This window comes from Geospiza fortis, unplaced genomic scaffold, assembly GCF_000277835.1.
Source record: "Geospiza fortis unplaced genomic scaffold, GeoFor_1.0 scaffold279, whole genome shotgun sequence".
Classification (NCBI taxonomy): Eukaryota; Metazoa; Chordata; class Aves; order Passeriformes; family Thraupidae; genus Geospiza; species Geospiza fortis.
The window spans coordinates 3142487-3169347 of NW_005054352.1; the positions used below are offsets into that span (position 1 = coordinate 3142487).

The following is a 26861-nucleotide window of genomic DNA, read 5'->3' on the forward strand; positions in this document are numbered from 1 at the left end:
TTCCTGTACACACTTCCCGTCATGCAGGAAAAACTCATCCATACACTCTGCAGGGGACAGCAGACCATTGGTTAGCAAGTGAGCAGCAGATTCTGACCTAAGTGCAAGAGAAGGTAGGTCCTAGGAAACATTATATTCTGGATTGTATGTCATCACAGAAGTCATCAGAACACCTTGAGAAGGTAGGACTTTGTTTTTCAAATCTTTCTCCCAAAGACCTACATTGACCCAACCCTCAAATGGTATCTTCTGTGTTACAGCAAGAAACTCTGAAAAAAAGGAACTTGCTCAACTTTGGTGATATTAACCAAACCATTTGACACTAATATGTAGATGGCCTTTTTCTGACATTTTCTGCATTATGAACTTCCTACAAAATTAGGAATGTACATATCTGAAGTTTTGTTTGGTTTATTATTGAAATATGATTTTACCTAGAGTGTATTGACCTAAAGGGTTGTCTTTGCCTACAGCTGTGAATAAGTTCCTCTTTTATTGTGAATATTTGGTTTAATATGTTTGTTTATGGTTTGGTTTGTTGATTGTTGGTTTTTTATGTCATCCATGTTTATGTTTCTAGAATGGCTTGCTCAATTACAGGGGTTTCTTTCTCTAACAGGAGTGGTCATTTGCAAAAATGGTAAAGAGGTGTGAAGTTCAACTAAGCTATGAAAGAAACAAAGAAACATTCTGTATTTCACATTGGTGAACATATCCAAGTTTTTAAGGTTGGATACACTAGATCAAAAATAAAATCAAACTAGCAGGAGTCTCTGAAGAACTACAGGACCAGGCAAAACAATGTGAAATATTTACAGATCATTACTGTACATTTAGTCTCATCATAATCTATTTTAGAGATTAACAATGATATGCACATCACTTTTTTTTTTTTTTGCGCATTACTGAATTTGGATTTGGTTTTCTGCCAGTCTCTCTTCAGACAGATCCGGTGGGTTTTATTCTACACAACAGCAGTTCTTTGTAATACCTGTGCATATTTCATTGTGAATACATTCCTGACACATTTCAGGGCAATGTTTGCAGATTCCTTCAGAGGCAAAATGCTTCTCTGAACAAGTAGATTTACATTCCTGGTGCTCCAGAAGCAAGGGACTTTTACAGGATAGGCATTGGGTGGAACTTCCCATGCATGTCTTACAGGATCCACTGCATTCCTTGCAAGTCTCAGAATCATTAAAATATCCCCTATGGAATAAAAAAACCACAAAACAAACTGTTGGTCACTCCGGGCTATGAGAATTACAACTCTAAATGAGACTCTTGCAGTACATATGCTTCACTAGACCAAACAGGTTTCTCACACATTTTTTTGCCCATCTTCCACTTAACTTCCCCTGTGTCTGAAAGCAGAAAATATACATGGTTAGTTCTATGTGAAGGCTTTCCTTTCTTCTTATACCTGCTGTCTAAGTGATGTTGAACTTTTATGTCTTTATTTCCCCCTTATATGAGATAGAAAGATATATAACATTTGGGAAAACATGCAGTCTCTAGTCTTGTGCAGCTGACCTGCAATACTGATATCAAGGAAAGAAAGAGAAGGGTAACCTTGGTGGCTCTAGAGAGGAGAAAGAGAAGAGACAACTCTGGAAATATGAAGGGTAGGAAGAATGAGGGCAGGGATTGAAAATAACAAAGAAAAGCAGGATATTTACATAACACCTTGCCTTAGTGACAGCAGGCTAGAGATGGCAAAGAGGGAGTACATTTTGCTGGTATCTGTGGAGTGAGAGCAAATGTGGAAAGCCACAGCTGGGAGTACTAGTCATAAATACAGAAAAAAATCTGCACCTCTGCTTCAGGTGAAGATGCATAGAAGAGATGTTGAATTCAATATGTCTACACTCTCAGAATCAAATTGTTGCAAGGTTAAAGGACGGGTAAATTGACATTTTGAGATGGCTGCTAATCCACAGAGCAATTGATGAAAACTAAGTAAGAAGCTGAGACAGAAAGTGTTCCCACAATATGTACTTTATATTAACAAATTTGTTACTCCTTATAGAATGATGCTTCTTCTTCTGTACTTTGACGTGATTTTTCCAAGAAAAGAAAGTCTGGGGAGATGCATCAGAAGCAAGGTTAGAGAAAAGATAGGAGGAGCCATGCCTGCCACCTATTCTCATATTTTTTTATCCTCCAACTTTTATCAAGGTCCTGTAACTACTTCTCACAGTCCTGTCCTCTTTTCTTGTTCCAATGCTGAGTACCCGGTTAGCCCAGTCTTTCAAAATTCCTCTGTCAGAAATTAATTGTGCAGTAAGTAAAATCTTTTTATCCCTTAAAAACATGTCCCCAAACCCAAGCCAAGCCCCTTAATAAATAATCTCTTTTTTTTCTCCAGTGGAGAGTAGTTGTGTCTCAAGAACTTTACTTCAGAGTCTGAAACTGGAGCTTAAACCCTGTGAATTTTGCTCGTTGCTGGGAAGTTATTATTTACAGTCTTGAATTAGGGAAAAAAAGGGGGGATAATAACATCTGAAATGACTACTGGTATATCAAGTTTTAATTTTGTTATGCTGAGTCTAGGCAGGATAACTGGGAAACTAGCACTGACAGGAGACATATTGATGTCAAAACACAATTAATGGTTATATGTCTCAGCTTCAAATGTTAAAAATAGTTTCTGAACTAGAATTGGCTTCATTGCAATTATCTTGCACTTGCTGTGATAATTCATGAAGAAAACCTGTTCCACTGGCCCTCATTGACTTACTCAACAAAATTACCAGGAAGTCAGTGGTAGAGAGATTGCAGGAAAAGTAAGAGCTTCACAATTTTCTGAAGAAAAAGGATTAACCAAGCAAGACATTTTTCTGCATAGCATTGGTTTTATGTATATATATATATAAGATGAATGCTGATTTAAAAAAATCATAGAAAAAAGAGTACCTGATCTATTCATGTGCCTGATCTAATATCCATTGCAGTCAAATGGGAATATTTTTAAATTTCACACATAAAAATATATAAAAATGAATATGAGCCAAAGACAGAAACACACATCATTAAGCACTGTATTTACATATCAGGACTCTAATATGTTCACTGTCTGAGTTTATATCTCTGCTCTGTAATACTTGGAGAAAGGAACAAACTGGAGCATGTCTAGAACCTTTGTTATCATTTGCCATGAAGTTTCGTGTTCCTTAAAGTCCTTGAGAGCTGTTCCATCTTTCATAGGATTTAATGTCTTACCTTCACTTTTGATTTTTTTACTTTTTCTCTAACCAAAAGAAAATACTGTTTATTCAGGCAGTCTGAAAATGACATTTACCTTAATTCCTGGTAGCATGTATTACATAAAGTTCTTCCTTGAAAGTTTAATAATGGATCTGAACTTTAAAGAGAAAGGACACAGAGAAGAAATCAGGGATAATATAAGCGGGGTTACTTACTCAGGGCACTCCTGTAAACATCTGCCTTTGTAGAGGAAGAGCAGCTGGTTCTGTTCAGCCTGACACTTCTGACAATGCCACTGGTCAGAACACACCTCACAGTCATGCCCACACTTCTCACACTTTCCGCTTGCAATGTTGCCAAAATATTTTGGAGGACACAGAGAAACACAGGTACCATGGATAAGAAATTTTCCTGGCAGAAGAGCAACCCGGGGGATAAAGACATCAATTAGACATATATTTAAAAGATTTCTGCCCTGGATAGCTACAAAAAAGTTTTCAACTTCTCAAAATTCAACTTTGATTCTTTAAAGCATGAATAAAACATGCTTTCTTAAGACATTTCCCAAAATATTTTGCTCAGACCTCACTGACATTGACAGTTAGAAGGAATCATCCGGATTATCTAGGATGTCTCGCTGAAGAAATGCCTATTCAGTAATTCCTGCATGATATCTACAAATTTTAATTGAAAGGAAAGAAAAGGAATACCAACAATATTTTGACCCCTATTGCTAAGGGCATTCCCTGTTGCCTGAATTCAATTGTTCATTATCTGATTGCCTCTTGAGCTGTTAAGGGACTTTGTAGTGACCACTGACAAAAACATTCTCTGGAAGCATGTAGGATATGAACTACTATAGTTGCTTGCAAACTTATCCAAGGAAGCTGAAATGTTACCTTCTGGACATGAAGTACACACATCAGCAGACGTCTCACAGGTCATACACGAAGAGTCACAGGACAGCAATTTTCTATTTCCATCTGGGATGAAAGGGAAAAAAAAGTTCCTTTTTTTACCATCTGGTTTTCTTAATTTCTCCTCCCTTTAGAAGGGACACTTTGTGTGGCTTTTCCTAAAGTGTTTTGAAAATGCACCTTTGCGAATTTTTGGAGTTCACAAAGTTGAAGAACTTAATGATTGACTCCTCTCTTCTAAATGATAATTTAGGGGTTGTATTAAAGGAAAATATTAATGTTTTACTCATGTTCACTAAGGCATTGTTCTGGACTGCTCATCACAAATGAGAATGATAATAATATTGTTAATAATTATCCCAATAATCCTAATTTCAATGTAGTGCTCCAACCCCAAATATGGATATGTTATACTAATAGATTGCAAACAGAAATATCTAGAAAGTATGTAAATTTGGGGTCTTGGTTTAATGATGTACTTCTTGGACATTTTGAATGAAATTGTTGTAGACCACCATTACCCTGTACCTAAAAGTTCTGAGTCAGAAGGAGACAGAAATCATATAATCATAGAATATGTTGCTTTGGAAGAGACCATCAGTATCATCAATATCTAACTCCTGGCCCTGTGCAGGACACCCCATCAGCTGAGAGTGTTGTTCAAATGTTTCTTGAACTTGGTCAGACTTGGTGCTGTGTTCATTTCCCTGGAGAGCATGTTCCAGTACTCAATCACCCTCTGGGTGAAAAATATTTCCTGATGTCCAGTGTAAACCCACCCTGACTAATCTTCATGCCTTTTTCTTGTGTCCTGTCACTGGTCACAAGACTGAAGAGTTCTATACCTGCTGCCCCACTTCTCCTTATGAGAATATGTAAACCACAGTGAAGTCTCCTCTACTTTAAGCTGAGCAAACCCAGATGACCTCAGTCTCTTCCTGTAAAGCTTTCCTTCCAGACTCTTGACTATTCTTATGGCCCGCCTTTGGATGTTCTCTAATAGCTTATCGTCTTTTTCATATTGTGGTGCCCAAATCTGCACACAGTCCTCAAACTGAGACTGCGTCAGTGTGGAAAAGAGCAGGACAATCTCCTTTTTGACCAGTTGTCAGTGATGTGCCTAAAGCACACACTTGGCCCTCCTGGCTGCCAGGGCTCACTGTTGACTCACATTCAACTTGCTGTCAGTCAGAGCACCCAGGTCCCTTTCCACAGCACTTCTCTTCAGCTTCTTGCTCTGTAGTCTGTATAAGAACCTGGGGTTGGACTGTCCCATGGTGCTGAATCCAGCACTTGCCCAAATGAAAATTCATACAGTTGGTGATTGCCTATCTCTAACTTATCAAGGTTTGAGAATAATGCCTATTAAATAGTTCTCCCCAAACTTACTTCTGCCTGCTGTTTCCCTCCAAAAGGGGGCCCAATGAGTGTCAAGTGGAGTTCTTATGACTGTGGAAAAGCAAATTTTGATTACTATTTGCAGAACCATCAGCTAAAAAATGACAAGGACATTGGAGCATCATACCTAACAGAAAAAACTCTGCAGTGCAATGTGACCATATACCCAGCATACAGCTCTGTATTTTGATACCAACAAATTAGAACAATGGCTAAATGTAGGTCTAATGAAAAAATAATTGTGGACAAACAGACAGCACACAGAAACTTTGTGATTTTGCTGAAAATCGAAAATAAAGACAAAACCAAAAGTTACTTGCAGGTTGAGCTGTGCACCTCATTTAGCCTACCCAGCTCATCCTGCCAGTTAAATATGTATGATTTTTGTAGGTTGATTGATGACAGTAACGATTAACCAAATGGAGCATATCACAAAATTCTTTTGTTCTGCCTGTTATGGTAAGATTGTTTAGAATTCTGAAATTTTGAATGAAAACCATGGAAGCAAATGCTTCAAGTAGAAAGACAAGGGAAGAGAGCAGAAAACTTATATAAAGCCCTTTCCCATAAAGAGAAATGATGGGCATTATACTAAGCAGATGAAAAGTGTGTATATGCGTACCATTCCAGAGGGGAAGAAGAAAGAATAATACATTCATCATGACTGGGGTTGGTCTATAACTCTATGTAATAATCACACTACCATTAGCTGAGAAGCCTCAAAAACTCATTAAAGTAAAGAAGAGTCTCAATGTAACGATTGCAGCTGATCACAGCCTGGGTGTTTAACAGTAGGTTGTTCAGCAAGGACATGGTTAGTCACTCTTTACCAGGACTCATTGTGAGTACTGCTTCTACAGGATAATGAAAGCCTGTTGTGTTGGCAACTGGCACAATATAAAATTTCTCCAGATACAGCTGTGTCTTTAAAAGCAAAGAGAGACAACTTTACACCAATCAGTAACAAAGTTATGCATGACTAGAGTCACTCAAGCTGCACCTAAACACAGAGAAATAGTACAAAAGTAGGTCGAGAATGGGGGAAAAGGTAGGGAAGAGTCCACCATAACTGCTGGGATCAGTCAATGGACTGAACCCGTCTTCTCCCCTACAGTGACGCCTGTTGGGGAAGAGACATAATTTCTACAGCTCTTTTTCCCCAGCTGAATACCTTTTTTTTTTTTTGTTAAGCATTTTGACTTCTCTTATGCAAATAATCCTCAAGTAGATAATTGCTTACTTTTTTGATATTCACTGTCAAAGAGGTTTTTGGAGACACTACTCCTTAGCTTCAAGTTTTTCATTACTGATCAGTATTTAACAAAATATTAAGAAATGTCATTAATGTTGACTGTAAGAATACAAGAAATACTCCAGAAAAGTTGGCTGTTATAAGGTTTTCTATTATCCTAACTCTATTTTTACAGAGCTTCTCTCTTTTGTTGTTTTTGAGTGAAGATCAGGAGAAGTTAAGCAGATAAGTTGTTAACTACTGCTGAAAAATATCTAAAGGAGCTCTAAATGTTTGAGGCCTTACAATGCAAAATAAAGATTTCTTTTTTTGTGAACTAGTTAGTATTTCTCTTTATTTCTCTTTCCGTTTTGCAATATGTCCTGTTTTTTGTAATAGTTACTAGTTGCCACCAGGGGGGAATGTACACAAGCAATTAGGCTTCTGCAGACAACGGAAACGACATTTAGCTTCCAGTCAAATATAAGAATTTGAATTTCCCAATTTAAATATTGACAAAAGAAATCTGTAAAAAATATTTTTAAAAAAATTCTGGATAGGTAAAATGAGTCTTTCTTGTGACTGTGGTTTTCTTTTACAAAAAAAACCCTGAAATAAAGCACACATTTAGAATAATATGAACTTCTTAAATGTAAGTTTACTTCCCTTTAAAGGTAAGATCCTTCCAAAGAGTAATAACCTCATACAGCTGAAGAAATGGTCATGCAATATGTACTTCCTCAGTCTTTGGACTGATTGCAAATAGAAAGGTTGAAAATTACTGGGTTTAAGCTGTTGGGTCATATTTTCCTTTCCTGAGAAGAGACCTGAGTGTTCAACAAAATGGATGATCTTTGGAGACCTACTGAGTTGTTTTATCCTTAAACTTATATTATTTTTTTTTAATTCAGCATCCATTTTTTTCATTTTCAAAAGCAAAAGGCCTTCATTTAAACTTGGGTCAGAATCTGAGTCAAGACCATCTTTATTCTTGTGTCTTTGACAGAATCAGTAACATCTTTGGCCCAGCTAAGTCTCTGTTATTCTTTTATAGAATCTGAAAAACTGAATCTCATTATTTCTTGAGCTAAATTTTACTGCAGTTTTGAAGCTGCCACAGTGCTCTTGTCCATTCATTCTATTCAAGGGATTATAAAACAGGAAGTGTGCAGAAAGACTGTGAAATATTTTTTCCTTATTCTCTTTTCTCATTTGGGGTCATGCATCATGAGTGAGACAATGGTAGATTTTCTTGAAACATCACTGTAAGATTTGACCCAAAAATTAATTAAGGAAAAAGGAGAGAAATTTTATTTTCAATTAACACAATGTCTCCATACTTCCTTTTTTTTTTTTTTTTTTTTCCTTCAGTCATGTTCCTTTGAACTCCCAAAACTTTTTTCAATCTGCTTTTAGAGAAAAATTAAATAAGTCCTCAAAAATATTTAGGGTGAAAATCAGGGGTTCATATGAAAACAAGTATGGTCCCCTTCACTTGATCACCACTTGTTCTGGAAAATGTGAAGTTTAAAAAAAAAACCCTCTCCAAAGCCCAAGGAATATGAGCAGTGATATGGCCATATATAAAGAAGTATGCCTTGAAGTACAAAAGCATTTGAATAATCCTTCCTTAATTTCCTTCAGAACCACAATGGTGTTATAAGAGTTCTTTCTAGTTTCTCGTTTCCTTTGTGATGTCCACCTTACTCTCTCTACCTGTTCTTTAGAAAATGGATTATTAGGCCAGGTAGTGCAATCTGGAAGTGTTCAAACCAGCAAAAGATGTTTTATTTCCTTCCATTTAAATCTTATGTATTCTTGCTTTTCTATGAGTAAAGAGGGGATTTAATACCTTGTATTTTTAGTTGCTATCAAAGTAGGTGTCTGTGTACATTTGTAATATTTGTAACTCCTAGATATTATTTTCTGAAAGGATTTGTATATTTACATATATTTTGTTATTGGAATGTAGTACAATTACTCTAGCGAGGGATGCAGAAGAGAATGAAGTACTGTTTCTTACTGGGATGGTATTCCTTTTAGAAGGTGACCTGTCTAGTTTTTATGCTGTGTAGTAATACATGGTTTGAATGTGATCCAGTTGAAGTGTGGCTTAGTTTGTTAGATTTTATTCTTTGCATGGCACTGTTCTTGCAAAACTAATACAATCATGAATAAAAAACCAAAACAGTTTATATGTCTCCATGAGGTAATAGCAATTATATAAATATAGTAAAATATATTGAAAATTATAAACATACATAATAAAATGCTCGACTTCTCCCATTGTGAAGACTTACCTGAACTGTAAATTTAAAGAAGTTATAGGGGTGCTGGGAAGTAAATTACACTCCCCAATAACCATTAGTTATCAATTTAGTTGTCTTGTAACAACTACATTATTTTACAAATAAATACCAGAATTTATTGGTACAAATAAAACATACAAACAAATAACCAGAATATGAAATTGTCATGCATAAGAACATATTTGATAATGGATCATTTTTGCTTGCTTCTAGCAACTTGAAATTTCACATTTGTATGGTGATTAAAAGGGCCTTCTACCTCTTCCCATGATGTTGTAATTCTGCACTTTAAATGGCAAAACATTTTCATGTTTAAAAGACTGTGACCTGTTCTCTCCTACTTCTGATTTCTCTCCTGTATTTTGCATAGCCCATTGCTTTTTTTCCCTTCCCATATTCTGAAACCTTTGTATGCATATATGCAGAGCTGCATTACGGTCCTTTTACAGCCTTGATTATTGTTTTCTCACAACCAGTACATTTTTACTGATTTTATTTTGCTTTTTATTTAGGAAAAAGAAAATACAATTGATTAGTGGTGCTTGTGGGAGGTTGTTCTTATTATTGGGGATGGTACATAACAGTAAACTGCTGCTATTTATCTGTATGTAAGGAAACACACATTTCATCATTAGAAATTTATCTCATTACGTACCTATTTTTTCCCATTTTTAATTTTCATTACAATGTAGCATATTAAACCAAGGAATGACTGCTTTTAAGGGTGCAGCCTTTTAGTGACATGGCAAAACAAAGACCTCGTCATAATTTGCAAAATATCTAATCCAGTTAAAAGGGGCCATGTACTCACTTGGTAAATTAAGATTATACTAGTGTGTTTCCTGGCTTCCAAATGGATCATCTGGTACATGAGATAAAATACAGATATTTCATGCTAGAAACCTAGAGTTCGGTTGTTGGGTTTTTTTCCTTTCTCCTTTTCATGGCTTGCCCTGTCTTTTTAAAAGCCTGAGTAACAGAAATAACTATGTTGCATTATTTCAGACCTGAATGTGACCTTTCGGGGATTCAGCAGAATATACCAGTTTGCTCAGCAGAATATACCAGCAAAGTAAATAGAAATTTAAATAAATTTTTTAGTAGAGTGTTTTGGATGCTGAAGTGTTTGCTCATAAAAAATTTGTAGAATGGTCTATAATTTATCCTTGCATAAAAAAAATGGAAGTAAAACCTTGAACATGATAGAAAATAGAAGTGTATTCCACATTCACAATGGTTTTAATTCTAACCTAAATGGACTAGTCTCTCAACTTGCAAAGAAAGTCAGACCCTGAATTGTTTTATCCATGGAAGGCTCTGATGTAGTGCCCTTTAAATTATGTTAGCCTCATAACCAGCAAAACGTTTCCCAAAAGTCACATTGCTGCCCACAGTAAGTCAACATACTCACTAAACCCACAATGGAACCCACTGAATTCATGTGGGTGGAAGGGCCAAAGAGAAATTGTTTCATTGTTTGTAATACAATTCAAGGTCTAGTACCTCAACTCTGAATTAGTACATTTCTAAAGAAAGAGAGGAAATGGAAGAGTAACATTGTAAAAGCTGATGTAAACTATTAGATGTGGAAGTTTTGTCTGTCTTCCTATTTGAGTTGTCTTCCTGCAAGTCTGGAGCAGGCCATGTACTGGGGATGCATTTTGTGCACTCCTTCCTTCATTCCGGTGGCAAGGGCAAGGTTGTTTATTTAATCCCAACCTCCCCAGACCCAGCTCAATTCCCGAAATTGGTAGGACTAGAAATCATCTGGACTGTTTGTTTAAATCAGATTCTTTAATTCAGGCCACTGAAGATCAGAGGCAGCTGTACCATGGTGCTGCAGTTAGGTAAATATGTTGAGGATGCTGAGGACGCACTGTAAGAAGCTTATATTGATGAACAGCCAGAGAAGGTGCGAGTCAAAACCCAAATCTCAGCCGCAACCTTGCTCATGTAGGGCTGGTAAAAATCATGAAACTATTCTAATAACCCCTACAGCTTGGACAAGCTACTTGAATCATGCCTGTCATGCTGCATGACAGGCTACCCTTAGAAAATGAGTTTGAAAACAGACGAGATGGAGGTCCTTGTATTTTGGTAAGAAAAAACAACCCTGGATAAAATCAAAGAGTACATAAAAAAACTAAAAAACCACCATAACAAAAACAGATAAAATGGGATAAAAGATTCCCAGATACATTTGTCCAGAGTAGCTGGTGAAAAAGTTGGAAAGATGCTTTGTTTTTGCCCTCAAGTATGAAAGAAAAATAATTTTCTCCGTATATCTGTGTATATTAAGTATATCTTTGAAATACACAATGGAAGAGAAGGAGGACCTACAGATATGCTTAAAATGAGCTGGAGAGGGACCATTTGTTCTTCACCCAGGGATGTTTTCTGTACAGGTATGAGAGCCAGACTACTCACTGATAGGAAATTTCAAGATGCAGAGATAGGTTTTATCCATTCTTGTACTAATCCTACAGAATTGTGTGGACAATGATAGTGACTGCATTCCCTAAATTTTATCAATTTTCAGAAAGATTTAGATAAGAAGAAAAGGATTAGAAAGAAAAGGATTGTGACAAATTGTGAAACACAGAATGGTTTTGGTCGTTTAATTTGCTTTCTTTTTTCCCTTTTAAAACGATCCATGTATATTAAAATGTTATCAGGGTGTGAAATGCACTGGCAGTCTCTAACGAGGAGCAGCCTTAGCAGTGTGATGCACTACTAGAGCTAAATGTGTTTTTGCCCTGCCTTCCTGGATCCTATGTTTTTTGTTAAGGACCTTTAGCATGCAACAAGAATTTCCAGTATAGACAGTACAGTTGGAAATCTGGACTCAGCTGCAATCTGCGCCTTGAATTAAATCATCAAAAGAAATGAGTGAGTGATATTTGAAACAAAAATCAGCCATGCAGGTTGCATTGTTTTTTAACAAAGGCTATTATTTTTATGTGAACTGTATGAGACTACAGTATCTGAGTAGGAAACTTCAGAAAATGCCAATAAATGTAGTTACTAAAGGATGTAACTTCAATAAATGCAGTGGCAATTTCATTAAGTTTTGACTTGAAAATTACTTCTAAGTGGAAGCCTGGGGAAAAAGTCTCAGGACATGCCCAGCTTCACATCACTTTCCCAGAAGCTACATGGTACAGCAGCTGAAACACTGAGGGAATCCCTGCAGGGCTGTCCAAGAGGAGCTGTACAGCCACCAGCCGTGTTCCCTGGGGTCCCATCACCAGCTGCAGCAGGAATCCTGTGTCTTTGGAGCAGTCATTAATGTCCAAGCCAGAACAGCTCTGAGTGAGACGTATCTTCCAGTCTGAAATGTCTCTGACACAGAGGTATTTTTACTACTGGAAGGAAAGATGAATAATATGCAAGACTGAGAGAAGTTTCACAGGACAGGAATGTTAATTTATGTAGAACTGCATCAGATGTCTGCTCAAAAGAAAAAAGTTGACAAGAAGTCACCATGTTCCACAGTGTGAGAAAGAGATAATCGATAGATAGACCAGACTACAGATGTGGTCTTTTCATTGCATTGATGTATATGTAGTCTTAAGTTGAAAAAAACCCCCAAACTTGCTTCTGTGGATTAAACGCAAGGAAATGCAAGTAGGAGACCAACTTTCTATTAATATTCTTATTTTTATGTCTCTCTGATATTTTTTTAATTGAAGAAAGGTTATTCCTATAATCTATAATACGTAATTTCTCCAACAGGCAATTAATTGAAAAGGTCAAAATTTTTTCTGAAAGTATTAATTATGGTATTTTAGTTTCTAATACAAGATCTTGATATTGATCTAAGAATTGTCATTCTTGGATGTTTTTGATTCAAGTGAAAACATAGGAACCAGTAGAACATGTTTACTTGACTCAAGAATACAGCTAGTAATCTGGCCTTTTGCTCCATTCAGCAGACATCCCTGTCAGATATATTCCATGTGTTAAAGATTCTTAGTGTTGTAAATCCCTAAACTTTATAATAGATTCTTCTACTGTTCCATTATACGATTTGAAAGTCTCTTTTTTTCCAGTGGGACAGATTTATTTTGTAATGTTAAGATTCAATTTTTCTTTATATATTGACATAATGGGAATAACAAATAGTCTATATATGCCCTCTTCATTTAAAACTTTTTAAATAAAAAATTTGTGACAGTACTAGGTTGCATTTGAAGATAGATAGGAAGGAAAATAATTTTTAAAATTATTACAGTGGTCCTCTGAATATCTTTAAATAAAGGCATTTTTGTTCCAAATACCTTTCGGATTTTTGGGAGCTTTTTTGGAACAGAGAATTCCTTCCCTCATGCTATGGATGAGACCACCAAGAAAAGAGTAATTATTTTGTCAAGGTTGTGGAATGGCTGGCATAGGACCAGAATGTCAGAATGTAGTCCTACAGCTCATATTTGGTCTCTCAGAAAGCATTGCAGATCTATACAGAGAAAGGAAAGAAGAGAGAGCACAGATTTTTTTTTTTTCACATTACACAAACAAATAGTGGCACACAATATTATTTTCTATTTCTTCCAACTTATATTGACTTCTCTGGAGGGAACAAATAGCCACAAAGCTGGTCTAAAACCTAATCTACAATGCACCCAGAGTTTTTTAACTCCCAGTACCTGAATCTCTTACACATTTTTTATGTTTTAATTTTTTTTTCTTAATTATACTTTTAATCTTTATTCAGATAAGATAGCTAAGAAACACCTACATTGTATGGACATGTTCTACTATTTGCAGGAGAATGAATTTCAGTTTGTGGAACCAGTGGGTTTGGTCAGTATACCTTTAAAATGACAAAAGTCCAGTTTCAAGCAATCTGCAAGATCTTGCTATACTCTTTCTAAAATTTAAATTAGTAGTCTTCAGAGAAACAGAGAAGATTACAAGACCTGTTTCAACTTACCCCTCCAGAACTTCCCACCTGGCAGAGAATTTCTTGGGTTCAGGCACTGTCCATGAGACAGCTGGAAACTGGTTTTGCACCCAGTGCAGTCCTTGTAACTGTGCCCAGCACAGGTTACACAGCTTCTGTGGCAAGGCTCACATTCTCTAGAGATGCCATCAGCAAAGAAGCCATCTCCACACTCACTCACACAGGTGCCATCTGCAACAGAAACAGAGCCTGGAAGCACAATGACCCCTGTCCATCCCTCTGTCTCCAGCAGAAATGGTTTAAGAAAAAACAGTATGCAAGAACATATGAAAAATTTTGCAGCTATAAAAACTCTTTATTTTTTTTTACCATGAAATCTAAATTCAGTTCAGTTGCATATGAGAAACTTCACAAACTTCAAACCGATCTGCATTTATATTTACCTCTAACTTGTCTTTAATCAATGCACTAAACATTAGTACATACAAATCTAATAGAAGTCCATGCTTGGGTAAAAGTTTTATGGTTGACTCTTAACAATTACACAGTCTCAATAAAAAAATTAAAGACTAGATGCCCCTAAGATTTTTAGATATATGCAAATTTTAGACATATGCAAATTTATAGGAATTCCAGTTTCCACTGAATATGAAGTTAAGCTCAGGTTTAAAGCTGATTCAGATTAAGGTTTGGCATACCTCATCAAAACCTCTGGAAGTTGTAGCACTTATGGCTTTTTGAGTTTTCTAATTTCAATTTAAAGAAATCATAGACCCACAGCTCACCCTGGTTTTGATCACAGTTTTCCACAGAGCAAGGTGCCATTACTGGGCGCTTTCAAGATCCAGGGCAAGAAAATACTATAACCTCAGGAATTCCTGTGATTCATTTTTGGCACCATGTCTGAACCAGACCTGCCTGATTTATGGCTTCTTTAAAAAGCTGGGAGACTCCTACTCTCGTGTGATTCTGGTGTGGAATTTAGTGGTTTTAACTGAGCTTTTTTTAGAATGTTTAAAAGTCAAAGTAAAACTGGACTTGCAAATAGTAGGGAAACATTTAAATGTCTTTCTGCAGTTAAAAACCCCACCTTTCACAAAGTCTGAATCAAACACATTTTTTAATGTGCCTGAAAGAGCTGAAACTTAAGTATATAGACTCTTTGAACCAAATTACACTACTGGGTAATATACCCACCTTACATTAAGGCAAATGCCTGATTTTGCAATGAGCCTCCACTGTCTCCCATAGAACAGATTTATGAATTTGAGAGTTTGGACTGAGAGCATTTTTTAAAAGAAATAGTCTAAAATATTCTTGTGTGTTATACCATTATTAGCACTTTGCTTACCTGAGAGGTAGAAGCCTTCCTTACACAAGTCACACCCATCCTTGTCACAGCTATCACAGTTGCTAGGACAATCTCTACACTGCCAAGAACTTTCATCTCTGTAGGTATTTTCTGGACAGTATTTATAGCAATGCTGCTTATACCTGTAAGATAAATTGAACACCATTAGTAAGTTTCTTTTGAAGGTCGTTGAGTTTGCTTTCTGTGTGTTTCTAGGGATGGTAATAATAAAGCATGATTAGCATAATGAACAGAAATTATTCCTATAATGAGGATTTAAAGTGTAATTTTGGTTATGTTGTTTATTCAGCTAGCAAAGTCGTGTTTCCTAATCTCAGGATTCTTAAATATGATTAATTTTATTTTATTTTTTCAAAGGTAGGCAGAAACCTGAATACATGCTTCATTAAAAAATATTATATCATAATTTTAAAGAGCTGATTGCTTGTGAAAACATAATCCACTGCCTTTGTTTATAAAGTCAACATAGTCAACATTTTCTTTTCCAATTTTCAGAGATCTGTAAATACTCTCTTTGAAAAGCAGTAATGTTCTTTTCTCTCCATTTAAGTTTTAAATTAATTTTAAATTCATTTGCATAAACTCCATACATTTATAATTCTTATGAACGTCACATATCAGAACTAGACACAACATACTAAAAGCAAATTTGTTCCAAGTCCATATGCAATGTTTAACTTTTTGACACTTTTTGTTCCATATTCTGATATGTGAAGGTCCCACCAGTCCATAAGTTTTAACAGGTCTCAATACTGAATGACTAGCTAGTCTTCTGACATTTCCCAAGTCTTTTTCCCATTTACTGTTTCTCACACAAGCAATTTAATGCATGAGACAACATACACAGCACAGATCTAAGTAGTAAAGTGCATATTTTTGCTTCAGAAAAATGTGTAGTCATGAAGAGCAATATATATACAGCTCTACTTACATGTAATAGTTTTGAATGCATGTTATACAGATTCTTGGATCATCTGAAATTTAAGATATAAAATTATGTAAATAATTTTCAGAGTAAAAACCAGAATGCCAAAAAGAACTTTTTTAACAGCAATTTTATGTTAATATTTCTAACACTAAAATAATTACAGTCATAAAAAGATCATGGTTGTCTCTAAATCTCTGTTCACATTTATTTTGAGATGGAATCTTCCACAGATCCTGGACTGTATTTTCGTGGTAACCTGTGGCTTTTTAGTCCTCAGCATAATCCAGGTACCAGGTACCTGGAAGGAGCAAAGTCCCTAGGAAGTGATGATCTGAAAAGCAGAACCTTCGCAGGGGTTCTGGTTGGGTCAAATCAAACTGTTAAAAAGAGACTGCAACTTATCTGTAACAATAATTTCATCCTATTTCTTTATTTGTTGCAAAGGTAAGTTAAAAACTTTTGACACCTCTGAAAGCATACTAATCAGTTGAAATTTTAAAATCCTGAGCTAACAAGACTGTTTGTGTATTTGGAGAGGGGGCAATAGTGGAAGAGATAGTGGTAGTGCAAACCTTTTGGGTAAACCTTCCCACCAGAGAACTAATTTTTGTATTGAAATAATGTGTTGAACAAACAGGAAAGTGTTACACAACTTTTAAAACTCACAAAATTATGGATTTGACTCAAAAAATTAGGAACATTTTTTATAAAATTTCTTCCATTATCTTCTACTCACTATTTCTTTCACCTTTAACAAAATATCCTAGAAGCAGCAGAATGGAAGGAAATGGAACAACCTGGGTGAATGTATTCTGTATTATAAAGAGAATTACAGAATCACAGAATATTCTGCATTGGCAGGGAGCCAGAAGGATCATTGAGTCCAACTGCTTGCCCTGCAAAGCTCCATCCCCAAGACGCACACCATGTGCCTGAGAGTGTTGCGCAAGCGCTTCCTGAACCCTGCCAGGCTTGATGCTTTGACCTCTTCCCTGAGGATCCTGTTCCAGTGCCCAACTACCTCCGGGTGAGGAACCTTTTCCTGATATCAAACCTAAACCTTCCCTGACACAATTTCAGCCCATTATCATGGGCTGTCACTGGTTACTGTTCACCACAGAGAAGAGGTCAATATCTGACCCTCCTCTCCTCATGAAGAAGCTGTAGATTGTAGCCATGTCTCCCCTCAGTCTCCTTTTCTTTAGCCTGAATAAAACAGGTGACTTCAGCTGCTCCTCATAAAGCCTCCCCTCCAGATTCTTCACCACCCTTGTGGCCCTCCTTTGGATGCTCTCTAATAGCTTAATGTCTTTTTAATACTGTGGTGCCCAAACTGCACACAGTCCTTAAGGGGGGCTGCACCAGTGCAGAACTTTCCCTTCCTGAACTTCACATGGCTGGTCATTGCCCAGTCGTTGAGGTCTCTCTGCAGGAGCTCCTTCTGATGAATCCAACAGCTCCTCCCAGTTTTGTATCATATGCAAACTTGCTTAGGATCGCTCCTGGTCCTGTATCCAGCTCCTTTATGACAATGTTGAAGAGCACAGGGTCAAGAATGGATCCCTGTGGAGCCCCACTGGTGACAGGTCACCTGTCTCACCCTTCGTGCCTGACCTGTGAGCCTGTGCTCTTCATTTCTGGGATAATTGAAGAGAGTGCCACCTCCCCTTCTGAATCAAGGAATCATGGAAGCAATTAGTTTGGAAAAGACTGAGATCAGCAAGTCCAGCTTTTGACCAAGCACCCTATCAACACTAGATGCCATGTCCAGTCTTTCCACAAACACTTCTAGGGATAGTGATTCTACCACCTCCCTGTCCATTAGGTGTAACCACAGTTTCTGTGATGAAATTCTTCCTAGTATCCAATCTAAACCTCCCCATGTGCAGACAAAAGCCACATCTTCTCATCCTGTTGCTAGCTGGCTGAGAGCAGAGGCTGACCTACACCTGGCTACAACGCCCCTTCACACAGCTGTAGAGAGTTCAGAAGTTCCCCCTGAGCATCCTTTTCTCCAGGCTAAACAATTCCAGCTCTCTCAGCTGCATGGGGTTGCTGTGGCCATAGCATAGGATCTGGCACTCAGCTTCCAGTGTCCTGAAATCTCTTTTCATTATCCTTGAGCTTCTTGTTGAAATATCACTGGTACTCCTGTGAAAGCAATAATAAACAATATTTTGAAGGCTCTATTAACCCCTTCATTTTTTTGGTGAGGTCCCTGATTTTGGCCCCAGGGAGGCAGCAAACTTTTCTGAAAAGAAGATCTGGTCTGCAGATGGTTTATATTATATTTATTTTAATGTATATTTTCTTCAGTAATTCCAGCAGAAAGATTCAGCAGTTAACATTTCTTGACTGTTTTGATTCATGAAGCTTCTGAACTGAAAATTGTTGAAGGAGTAAAAAATACATGCTTTGTTCGTATATGTAATTTTAGAAGTATGTTTGGTCAGTGGCTTCTGAGCTAGGGTAATTTCTGGTCTGATCTGAGTAGTTTTGTTCCATGCCCTTATTTCTATGGAGAACTTTAAACTAAAATTTGGAATATTCTGTACTTGCAGAACTCAAAGTTCGGTCTCATATCTTGAGCTTTTCCAGTGATTTTTCCCAAGCTCAGATTTTACACAGGAAATAGTTTTTTCTTTCTCAGGAAAATAAAAAAATCAAAGAAAGAAAGTTTTTTCAATACATGCACCTTGTATCTTCAATGTGGAAGGAAATTCTCTTTTACCTACACTCTAGGGAAGGCAGCATGCTCCAATGTAATGTTCGGCTTACCCTGAAATGTCAGGACTGAAAATCAGAGAACAGTTCCAAAACTTGCTGGGCATTTGTTTCTGCACAGATTGCATATTATCACCACAGAAGCTTGTAGAAAAAAGTCTTACTATCTGAAAATCTGAAACCCCTTCTGCAAGACTAACGTTTTGTGGAAGATTTACTCTGAAATCCTTATGATAATTTTGTCTTGAAAGCCAAGATCTATTCATCATCAGGGATGGATTGCAGAAATGAAGTCTTCCTTTCTCTTTCTTAGGTTGCTATGGGAACCAGAGGAGTTTTACTCTTTTACCATGTAATGATAAATCTGTATCTGTAAGCCTGAGTCCATGGACAGTACTGCTCTTTCAGCTGCCTCACACTTCCTTAAATCTTCTCCAAATACTTTTATTCTCACTCCCACAGCTTTGTAAACTCTATATTCCTCCATTCTACTCTGTATAATGGATCTTGTGTATTATTTATTCTCACTTTCAGCCTTTATATCTTTATGTTTTTCACATAGACCTTGTAACCTCAACCAAATTACATAGTTAGCTTCTGGATGACCTTTGAGAGTGTCTCAGAATTTACCTTGCTAGATCAAGGAGGATAAATGCCACACTTGGGCCTCTTTGGCAGGCCTTTATTCTCAGGGACATGGCTCCTTGGGTTTTCTCAATTTCTTTTGTAAGATATCTTTGAAAGAGAAAAGTGTTATAACTTTGCTGAACACTTTTCACTCTTCACCCAATTGAGGAGTACTTTACTCTCAGTGTTAGCCTTTGAAAACTGTCCTAGTGCAAAGGTTGCAAAGCCATGTCATGGTGCTCACTGTAGAAACTTGGATGGATCAAAAGTTGGTATATATTTTATTTTGCTGCATGGAGATGACATATTCTGTAGGAACCCATAAGAACTGTTCATAACATAAGGTGTTTTACTTGCACAGGTTGGGTGAGGTGAGTGGAAGAGAACCCACAAGTGATTAAGGACTGGCTCAGGAACGTGTGGCTCCTTGGGAGCACGCTGTCAGGAAGATTAGCAGTGCAAATTGAGAGGATGCCTGACTCACTTCTGAGAGGAAGACCTTCCTCCACTGGCTCCTATGAGTTATCTGCATGAGCTCCATGTGATGCAAATATTTACCTGCTCAGCGAGCTAGGTGTGTCTATTTACTCAGCATTATTAGTTACTGGTGTGGCAATTTCTGCTTGTGAAATGCACATATGCAAGCCAGTAGATAAGGCATATCAGAGAAGTTTGTCACTTACCATCTTCAAAGGTAGCCAAATTTGGTGTCTGTTCATCATGTAAGTGCAAAAGGGCATATGTAAATTGTATGATTAGAGAGAGAGCTAAAGTTTTTGAGAAAACACTTTAGTCCATATGTATTTTAAACATAAGAACTAGGAGCCAAGATTTTTATGTTCTCGCATTTTATTGACTCTGAAATTCTCTTTGAATAATTACTATAAGTGGCTCGGAATCTATAGTTTTACCTTATTTTTTTCTCTTTTTCTGAGTGTTGGCTTAAAGCCCCAGGCTTTCTAAAAAGGAAAGTTTGGCTTTGAAGAAGGTGTCTGAAATTCATTATGGTTTTAAAAGTCTTGAGAAAATATGAATGCTATCCTGCAGTTATCTAGATACGTAAATGAACTTACATTGAGAGGTGGAAGGTAAATGTTGCAATGGCACAGAGAAAATGCTCCTCCTTAATATTTTTTGCAGCAGAATTTTATCTTGCAAAATCTGCTTTTGTTGAGGAAACTGGACTTAATTTTGTAGACTTCATGATGTTTACTGGCACCCACCAGAAAAAAAGACAATAAAATTTAATCAAAACCTGATGGCCAAAGGTAATGAAGAGCTGCAGTTCCCATCTTTCTGCATCAGAGGGAGCAGCCATTCATTGCTGCTCTGAAAAGTAAACTCAGCATGTCCAAAACTGGGTTATAAGAGCTGAGGTGCCAAAGACATAAGCTGTCATAAAGATAATATTGGCTGTGTGGACTTGTGATGTATCCAGCACACTTTCTTAGACACTTGGTCTGTCCAATATTTGCTTGCACCGAAATAGGGATCAATTTGAAGTTCTTAAGAATTTAGGCATAGGTACTGAGGCCACCCTTAAGCCTTGGCTTGTGCCTGTGCTAGAGTCTGCCTTTCAGGTCTCATGGGGAGTTGTGCACAAGGATGACAATTCTGCTCCTGTGGCATACAGCAGAGCCAAGTGCACCCCAGAGCCTGTGGGCAGGACAAAGGGAGGAGGGGAACCCTGTTGTGCACAGACATGGTCTGGACACTGTGTACACAAAGCTGTAGATTTTCTGGAGGTTAGTGCTTTCTAAGGCAAAGCTCCTACCAGCACATCCAGGACTTGTCAGTGTCTGCAGGCAGAATGGTGAGCATTAAAGATTCTTTACATCCTAAAATATTAGTGGCCTCTGAATTAATGAAGTGAAACAGAAATGAGATAATTAACTGAATTTAAAAGAAGGCATAATTTGTATTTTAACTACATAGATTTACCTGTCATTGATTAAGTCTCTCCCTCAGAGCTCCTATCTCTGCTCTTAGACTTTCAGTGTTGATACAATGAAGATATATTGCCACACTGGTGCCACAAAACCCACTCCAAACTTGGAGGAAACCAAACAGATTTGGCTACATTCCTTGAGGATTCCAGGAGGTCTTACAAACAAACATTATCTACTTTAGTATCCTCACACCTGGTGAAGAATAACCTGCAGTGTTACTTACTGTATGGGTTTTACTTTCTTCTCTGAAATGCCTGATATGGGATGCAGAGTATGAAACCATTACAAAAGCATGATACTTCTGTCTTAATCTGGATATAGTGTCACTACTGATCAAAGAGAGAGACTGCCCATGCAGACTTGCTCTATTCCACTGGCATATGGCATCATGCCAGAAGGAAGCAAATCTTATTAATTTCCCGGTCTGTGCAAAGCAGGACAACATTGCCAGAGACTGCAGCTGGTGGTTTGATCTATTATTTGTGCCTTGTGAAAATGATTTTTTGAGCAAAACTCTTTCAAGCTAGCAGGAAAACAGGCGTTCAGTTACCTTAATATGATTATACATTCCTCCTAAAAACTAGAGTTCTGTCTACAAGAAAAGAGAAAAATATAATAATCTTTGTAATTTGTAGACAGTAAGAGAATACTTTGCATTTTTCTGGTTTAGAATGTTTAGAATTTAAATGGAATAAAATTTCTGTAAGTGACCCTGTGCTCAGTATAAACTGAAGAAGTTAATTATTTTTACTTCTTAGAGTTCATATTGAAGGATCTTAAAGCATTTAGAAGAAGCAGGTGCTGAATGATTTTGTATGAGAGAATGGTCTCCAGTCAGCTGAGGATCCATAAATATGCACAAAATATATTTGCAGCTGTGTATATGAACAACTACTTTTCAGTGTGTGAACTATGTAAATTTTTATTCCAATTGCTGTGATTACTACCTTTTTTCCCCACTGCAGTTTTACCTGAAATTTTCATAGAACTGAACTTTTCCCACATCTTCTCTACAGTTCCTAGAATAAATTATTCAGTTGTGTTAAAGGGAAGATAGGACAAAGAGACTGCAAGACCATGCATCATCCACTTAACTTTAAAATGGAGTCTGTAGAAAGACTATGAACCTGTGAAACTAAATGTAGCACATTCCTTATTTTCTCACCTTGAAATTGTAGTATTTTAAGTCATTTTTATGGCAGTGTAATTTCTCTAGAGCTTGCAAAATAATAAACTTCTTGTAGGAGACAGGCATGAAAAATTTTGCTTTTCACTTTTTTTATGAAAGTTTCTAAATACATCAGTTTTCTGATTAGACATGAGAGAGTCATTACTGTACTTAACTATGAATGAAGTTGTTGATATGCCTGAAAACTCATTGAATGTTAAGAGTACAAGCAAATATTTGCCATACAATGTAGATAGATATCGGTATCTACCATAGCTACCTGACTTATTTTAAGTTAAAGCTTACAGGTTCTTATTTATTTCTAGAACAAATTATAGTTTGGAAAATCTGCTTGGGACTGTGCTTTTAGGCCACTACTGCTCTTCTTTTCCAAGTAGAACAGCAAACCAATCTCTGACTCTCAGTAATATATGCATCATGAGCACCAAAGTCTTTCCTTAATAGAATGCCTGTAAATAAACTCTGGGGTCTTAGTACTTCTGACTTTACACAACAGTGAAAATTAATTCAGTCTTTGTTTTACCTGCAGCCATTCTATTGATTGTTGAAGCTCTTAAAAGTCCTCTTTTAAATCAGAACTTTGAGTGCAAGAAGTTGAAAGTATGTAATGTTATGGATGATTGATATTTAGGGGATCAGTGACCCTCCCAGGAAAAAGGCAAAAGAGTACAGCCCCTTCTTCTGTATGCCAGCCGACCATGAACAGCCTTTCAGTCTCCTTATGCACACCTATTAAGTTCATAATAAAGAAAATCTTCCTCTGAATAACTTGAAATTATTATATTTTTTAAAAAGTTGCTATTCATACATATTAAATATCTACCCAATTCAAAACACTGATTGCCACTACACTTGTTTCAGAGGAAAAACAAGTAATTTGAAGTCACAATCACTGTAAAAATCACAGAAAATATTAGCATGGGGAAGTGACATCTGATAGCACCAGTAAAGATGGGTATTGAAACATAAACTCTCTCTTAACTTCTCCTCCCCTCTGCCAAGCAGGCAGCTGCAATGGATCTGGATAACACACCATACAAAAGGAGAACACAGTGTAGTTGCATTCATGTTAGAACCATCTCTTCATTCAACAGTTTGGACAGGGGCACTTGTAGTCACAGGGAAATCCTTAGGCTTGGCTGAATTCACAGGGAATGGCTGGTCAGCAGCGTCGCAGGAACTGTTTTATGGTATCCCATACTAGATCAGACAACTGGCAGAAAGAAGGAATTGTGTGATGAAAATCCTTATGGTAAGTTAGGTATGCCAGTTAGTGCAGCCAGAAGAAGAGCTGCGCAGACAGTTGTGGTTTAGAGTTTGTTGCAGGCAGTGGCAGGCCAATACTGTGCTGTTCTAAGTTTTTGAGAACTGGTAACTCAAATCCAGAAAATGCCCGAAGCATGGATGGTAGCTCTGAATGTGAGGGATACAGTTTTTACGGAAAGGTCATATTTTTACATCCAAGGTTTTCACTTCTGGAACATGACAAAGCAGAATCTGTGCTTGCCTGGAGGAGAGTTCCACACCCTTTTAACAGACCCCCACAGGACTATAAGCATTCACCCACAATTGCACCCACTGCACTTGCTGACTCCTTACAAACAGTCTCTCTTTCTGTGGATATTTGGGTAGGAGGAGAACCCCTTGAAACTGTAGGGCAGCTGCAACAGCCACATGGCAAGCACTTTGTGATGTGGAAGCTGAGATTCCACCTGAATCCCAAACCCCTCTTTTTAATTTAACATTGCTGGTTCCATTTTCAACTCAGCATATTTGCTTTCTTTTCTGTTTCACAGGAACACCAAATGAATGGCACATGGATGAATTAGCCTGCACCATCCTTGAAATGTATACAAGGAATTTTTTAGGGCAGCAGCATTGTTATTGCAATAACTTGCTCTTGAATGAAATTTAAAGATTGTCCTTATGTCTATATCCTTGAAGAAAAAGGACACAATGGCAATCTGTTTTGAGGCATAGAAAATTCTGGGTCTGACAATAGTTTAATAGCTTTGGAAAGTCAGTAAGTCTTTCAGTCTGAGTGTGGCATTCAAACAGGAAAAAATAAAAGTTCTGCAAATTTTAATAGCTAAATTATTAGAAAATTATTCTTCTTTATGCTGAATATAAATTTTAGAAATGATTTCAAAAATAAATATAGTATGGAATATAATTTACTTGTTGAGAAGCCACCTGCACCAGTAACTAGCTGCTCAGCAGCATGCACTTAAGCTGATGATAAAGAGTGAGGGGAACTAAATTTTCACTACTTTAGAATAACAGTAAGGTTGATGAAGGGATTATTTACCCTGTCTGCAGTTCTGGCATCCATCTGAACATGGTATGCAGTCTTCAGAGTCAGGATCTTCCACTTCACCTGTGTTTTGCAAATCATCAGTTTAATTCTAGAAAATGCAACATTTGGAAGCACTCAGCAAGGTTCCTGGAAATAAACTTCATTCAAATCAGAAAAGGAGAAAGACTCGTGGAAGTTTGTTTCCTTATTTCTTTTTGCATAACCCACTCAATTTGAGGAAAACACTCTTACTTTACAATAACATGATACTAGAAGAGGATCAGAGATAATGCTTGAGGACCTCAGGGTCAGGTGTGTATTTCAAAACATTTTTTAATATGCTTAAGAAGATTTCTGTAATAATTTCAATACAGTATTTGTTATCTCCTACTGAAGGACACTTACCTTCTCTGCAGCTATGCTTCTCACACATATTTTGAGCAAGGTAGTAGCCTCTGAAACATCTTTTGCAGAGGCTGGAGTTCAGGCACACCTCACAGTGGGCAGGGCAAGGCACACAGGTGTGCTCCAAGTGGAAGTAACCTGGAGGACAGTTGTCTCTGCACTCCCCACGATACAGGAAACGTTCCACCCCTCTTCTGTCTGTGGCAAACAAATGGGGAAAAGCTGTCAGACACAGAGGGCATTTGTGTTATGAGAAGGAGCTTTATGAAGTTGTACAGCTGCAGTAGAGACACTGAATGCTAGATTTTACAGTTTTACACCAAATGAGATGTATAAAAGTTTCAGGACCTCAAACTTTTCACATTCCTGGGGATTTATGGCACATAAAATGTCATGCTAGAGAACAATTACTCTTTATATCCATCAATCTAATAAAAAAATAATCAAGATTTTTCCATCACTGAGTTCTCTTGCAGAGGGCAAGCAAGTATTTGCAATGCATTGCAAATGTACAATAAATGTACAATTATTATTTGTAAAGCAAAATGGCCCACTTCACCTTTGGGAAGAGTCAATCTGTGTCCCTAGAAGATTAAACTGTAATCCTCAGTTTAGTGGAATAACCTAGATTTGAATTTAAATAGCAGATGTGTAGCTACTAGCTACTAAAGCACAAGCATTCTCTAATGCATGAGAACTGGCAGGTCCCCTGTTCCAAATCCTGCTGAGTCAAGCCTGTGAAAACACACATAACTCCATCAGCCATGTGCTGCAGCAGGGGGAGATTTCCAATCAGTTACCCCACAGAAGAAAGTACACATACAGCTGTGCTAAGCATATTTCATTGCCTTAACGGCAGAGCAAGAATTTGCTGACCAGAATTTATTTTTGAAAATGCAGAGAAAGCATCTATACTAGGCAATAATGCTGCACCATAGCACAAGTTGAATTGTATTTATTTTTCTTTTCATGCACAAATCTTTAATTTTCCTGCCTCCTTAGGGTGTGAGTCTCATCAGCATCTTAATTTCTTGATTCACAGAAAAACAGAAATATATCTTGCTGTCTTCCATAAGGGAGAGACTTGGGGAAAAATTATGCAAACTTGGTCTCACATTAGACCTGAAGTTCCATTTGAAAACTTCATCTACTTGATAATGGGACCCTGGAAAATGTTAAAGATAGATTCTGAAAATGTTAGGCTTTGTGTTTTCTCAGATCAGTGCATTCACGTAAGCGGTATGATAAATGATATAATTGTTAGATGTGATGATGGTTTAGTAATTAAATATAATTATTATATAATCATAGGAAGAATCATGAGAAACTGCACTGGGAACTTAAGAGAGCTGTGTTTAGCTGAAATCTAGGTATACAATAGAACAATATAAGTTTAATGATTAACA

The 26861-nt window shown here is 37.1% G+C and overlaps 1 protein-coding gene across 1 annotated transcript in view; it reads right to left on the minus strand.

Moving 5' to 3' along the window:
• PCSK5 (proprotein convertase subtilisin/kexin type 5) overlaps window positions 1–26861 on the minus strand; it is a 229539-nt gene that overhangs the window by 8804 nt on the left and 193874 nt on the right. The window contains 9 exon segments of the mRNA XM_031058930.1: window positions 2–47; window positions 992–1209; window positions 3423–3618; window positions 4107–4190; window positions 13996–14196; window positions 15317–15459; window positions 16269–16311; window positions 25063–25131; window positions 25456–25653. Of these exon segments, the coding sequence (XP_030914790.1) occupies window positions 2–47; window positions 992–1209; window positions 3423–3618; window positions 4107–4190; window positions 13996–14196; window positions 15317–15459; window positions 16269–16311; window positions 25063–25131; window positions 25456–25653 (1198 nt within the window).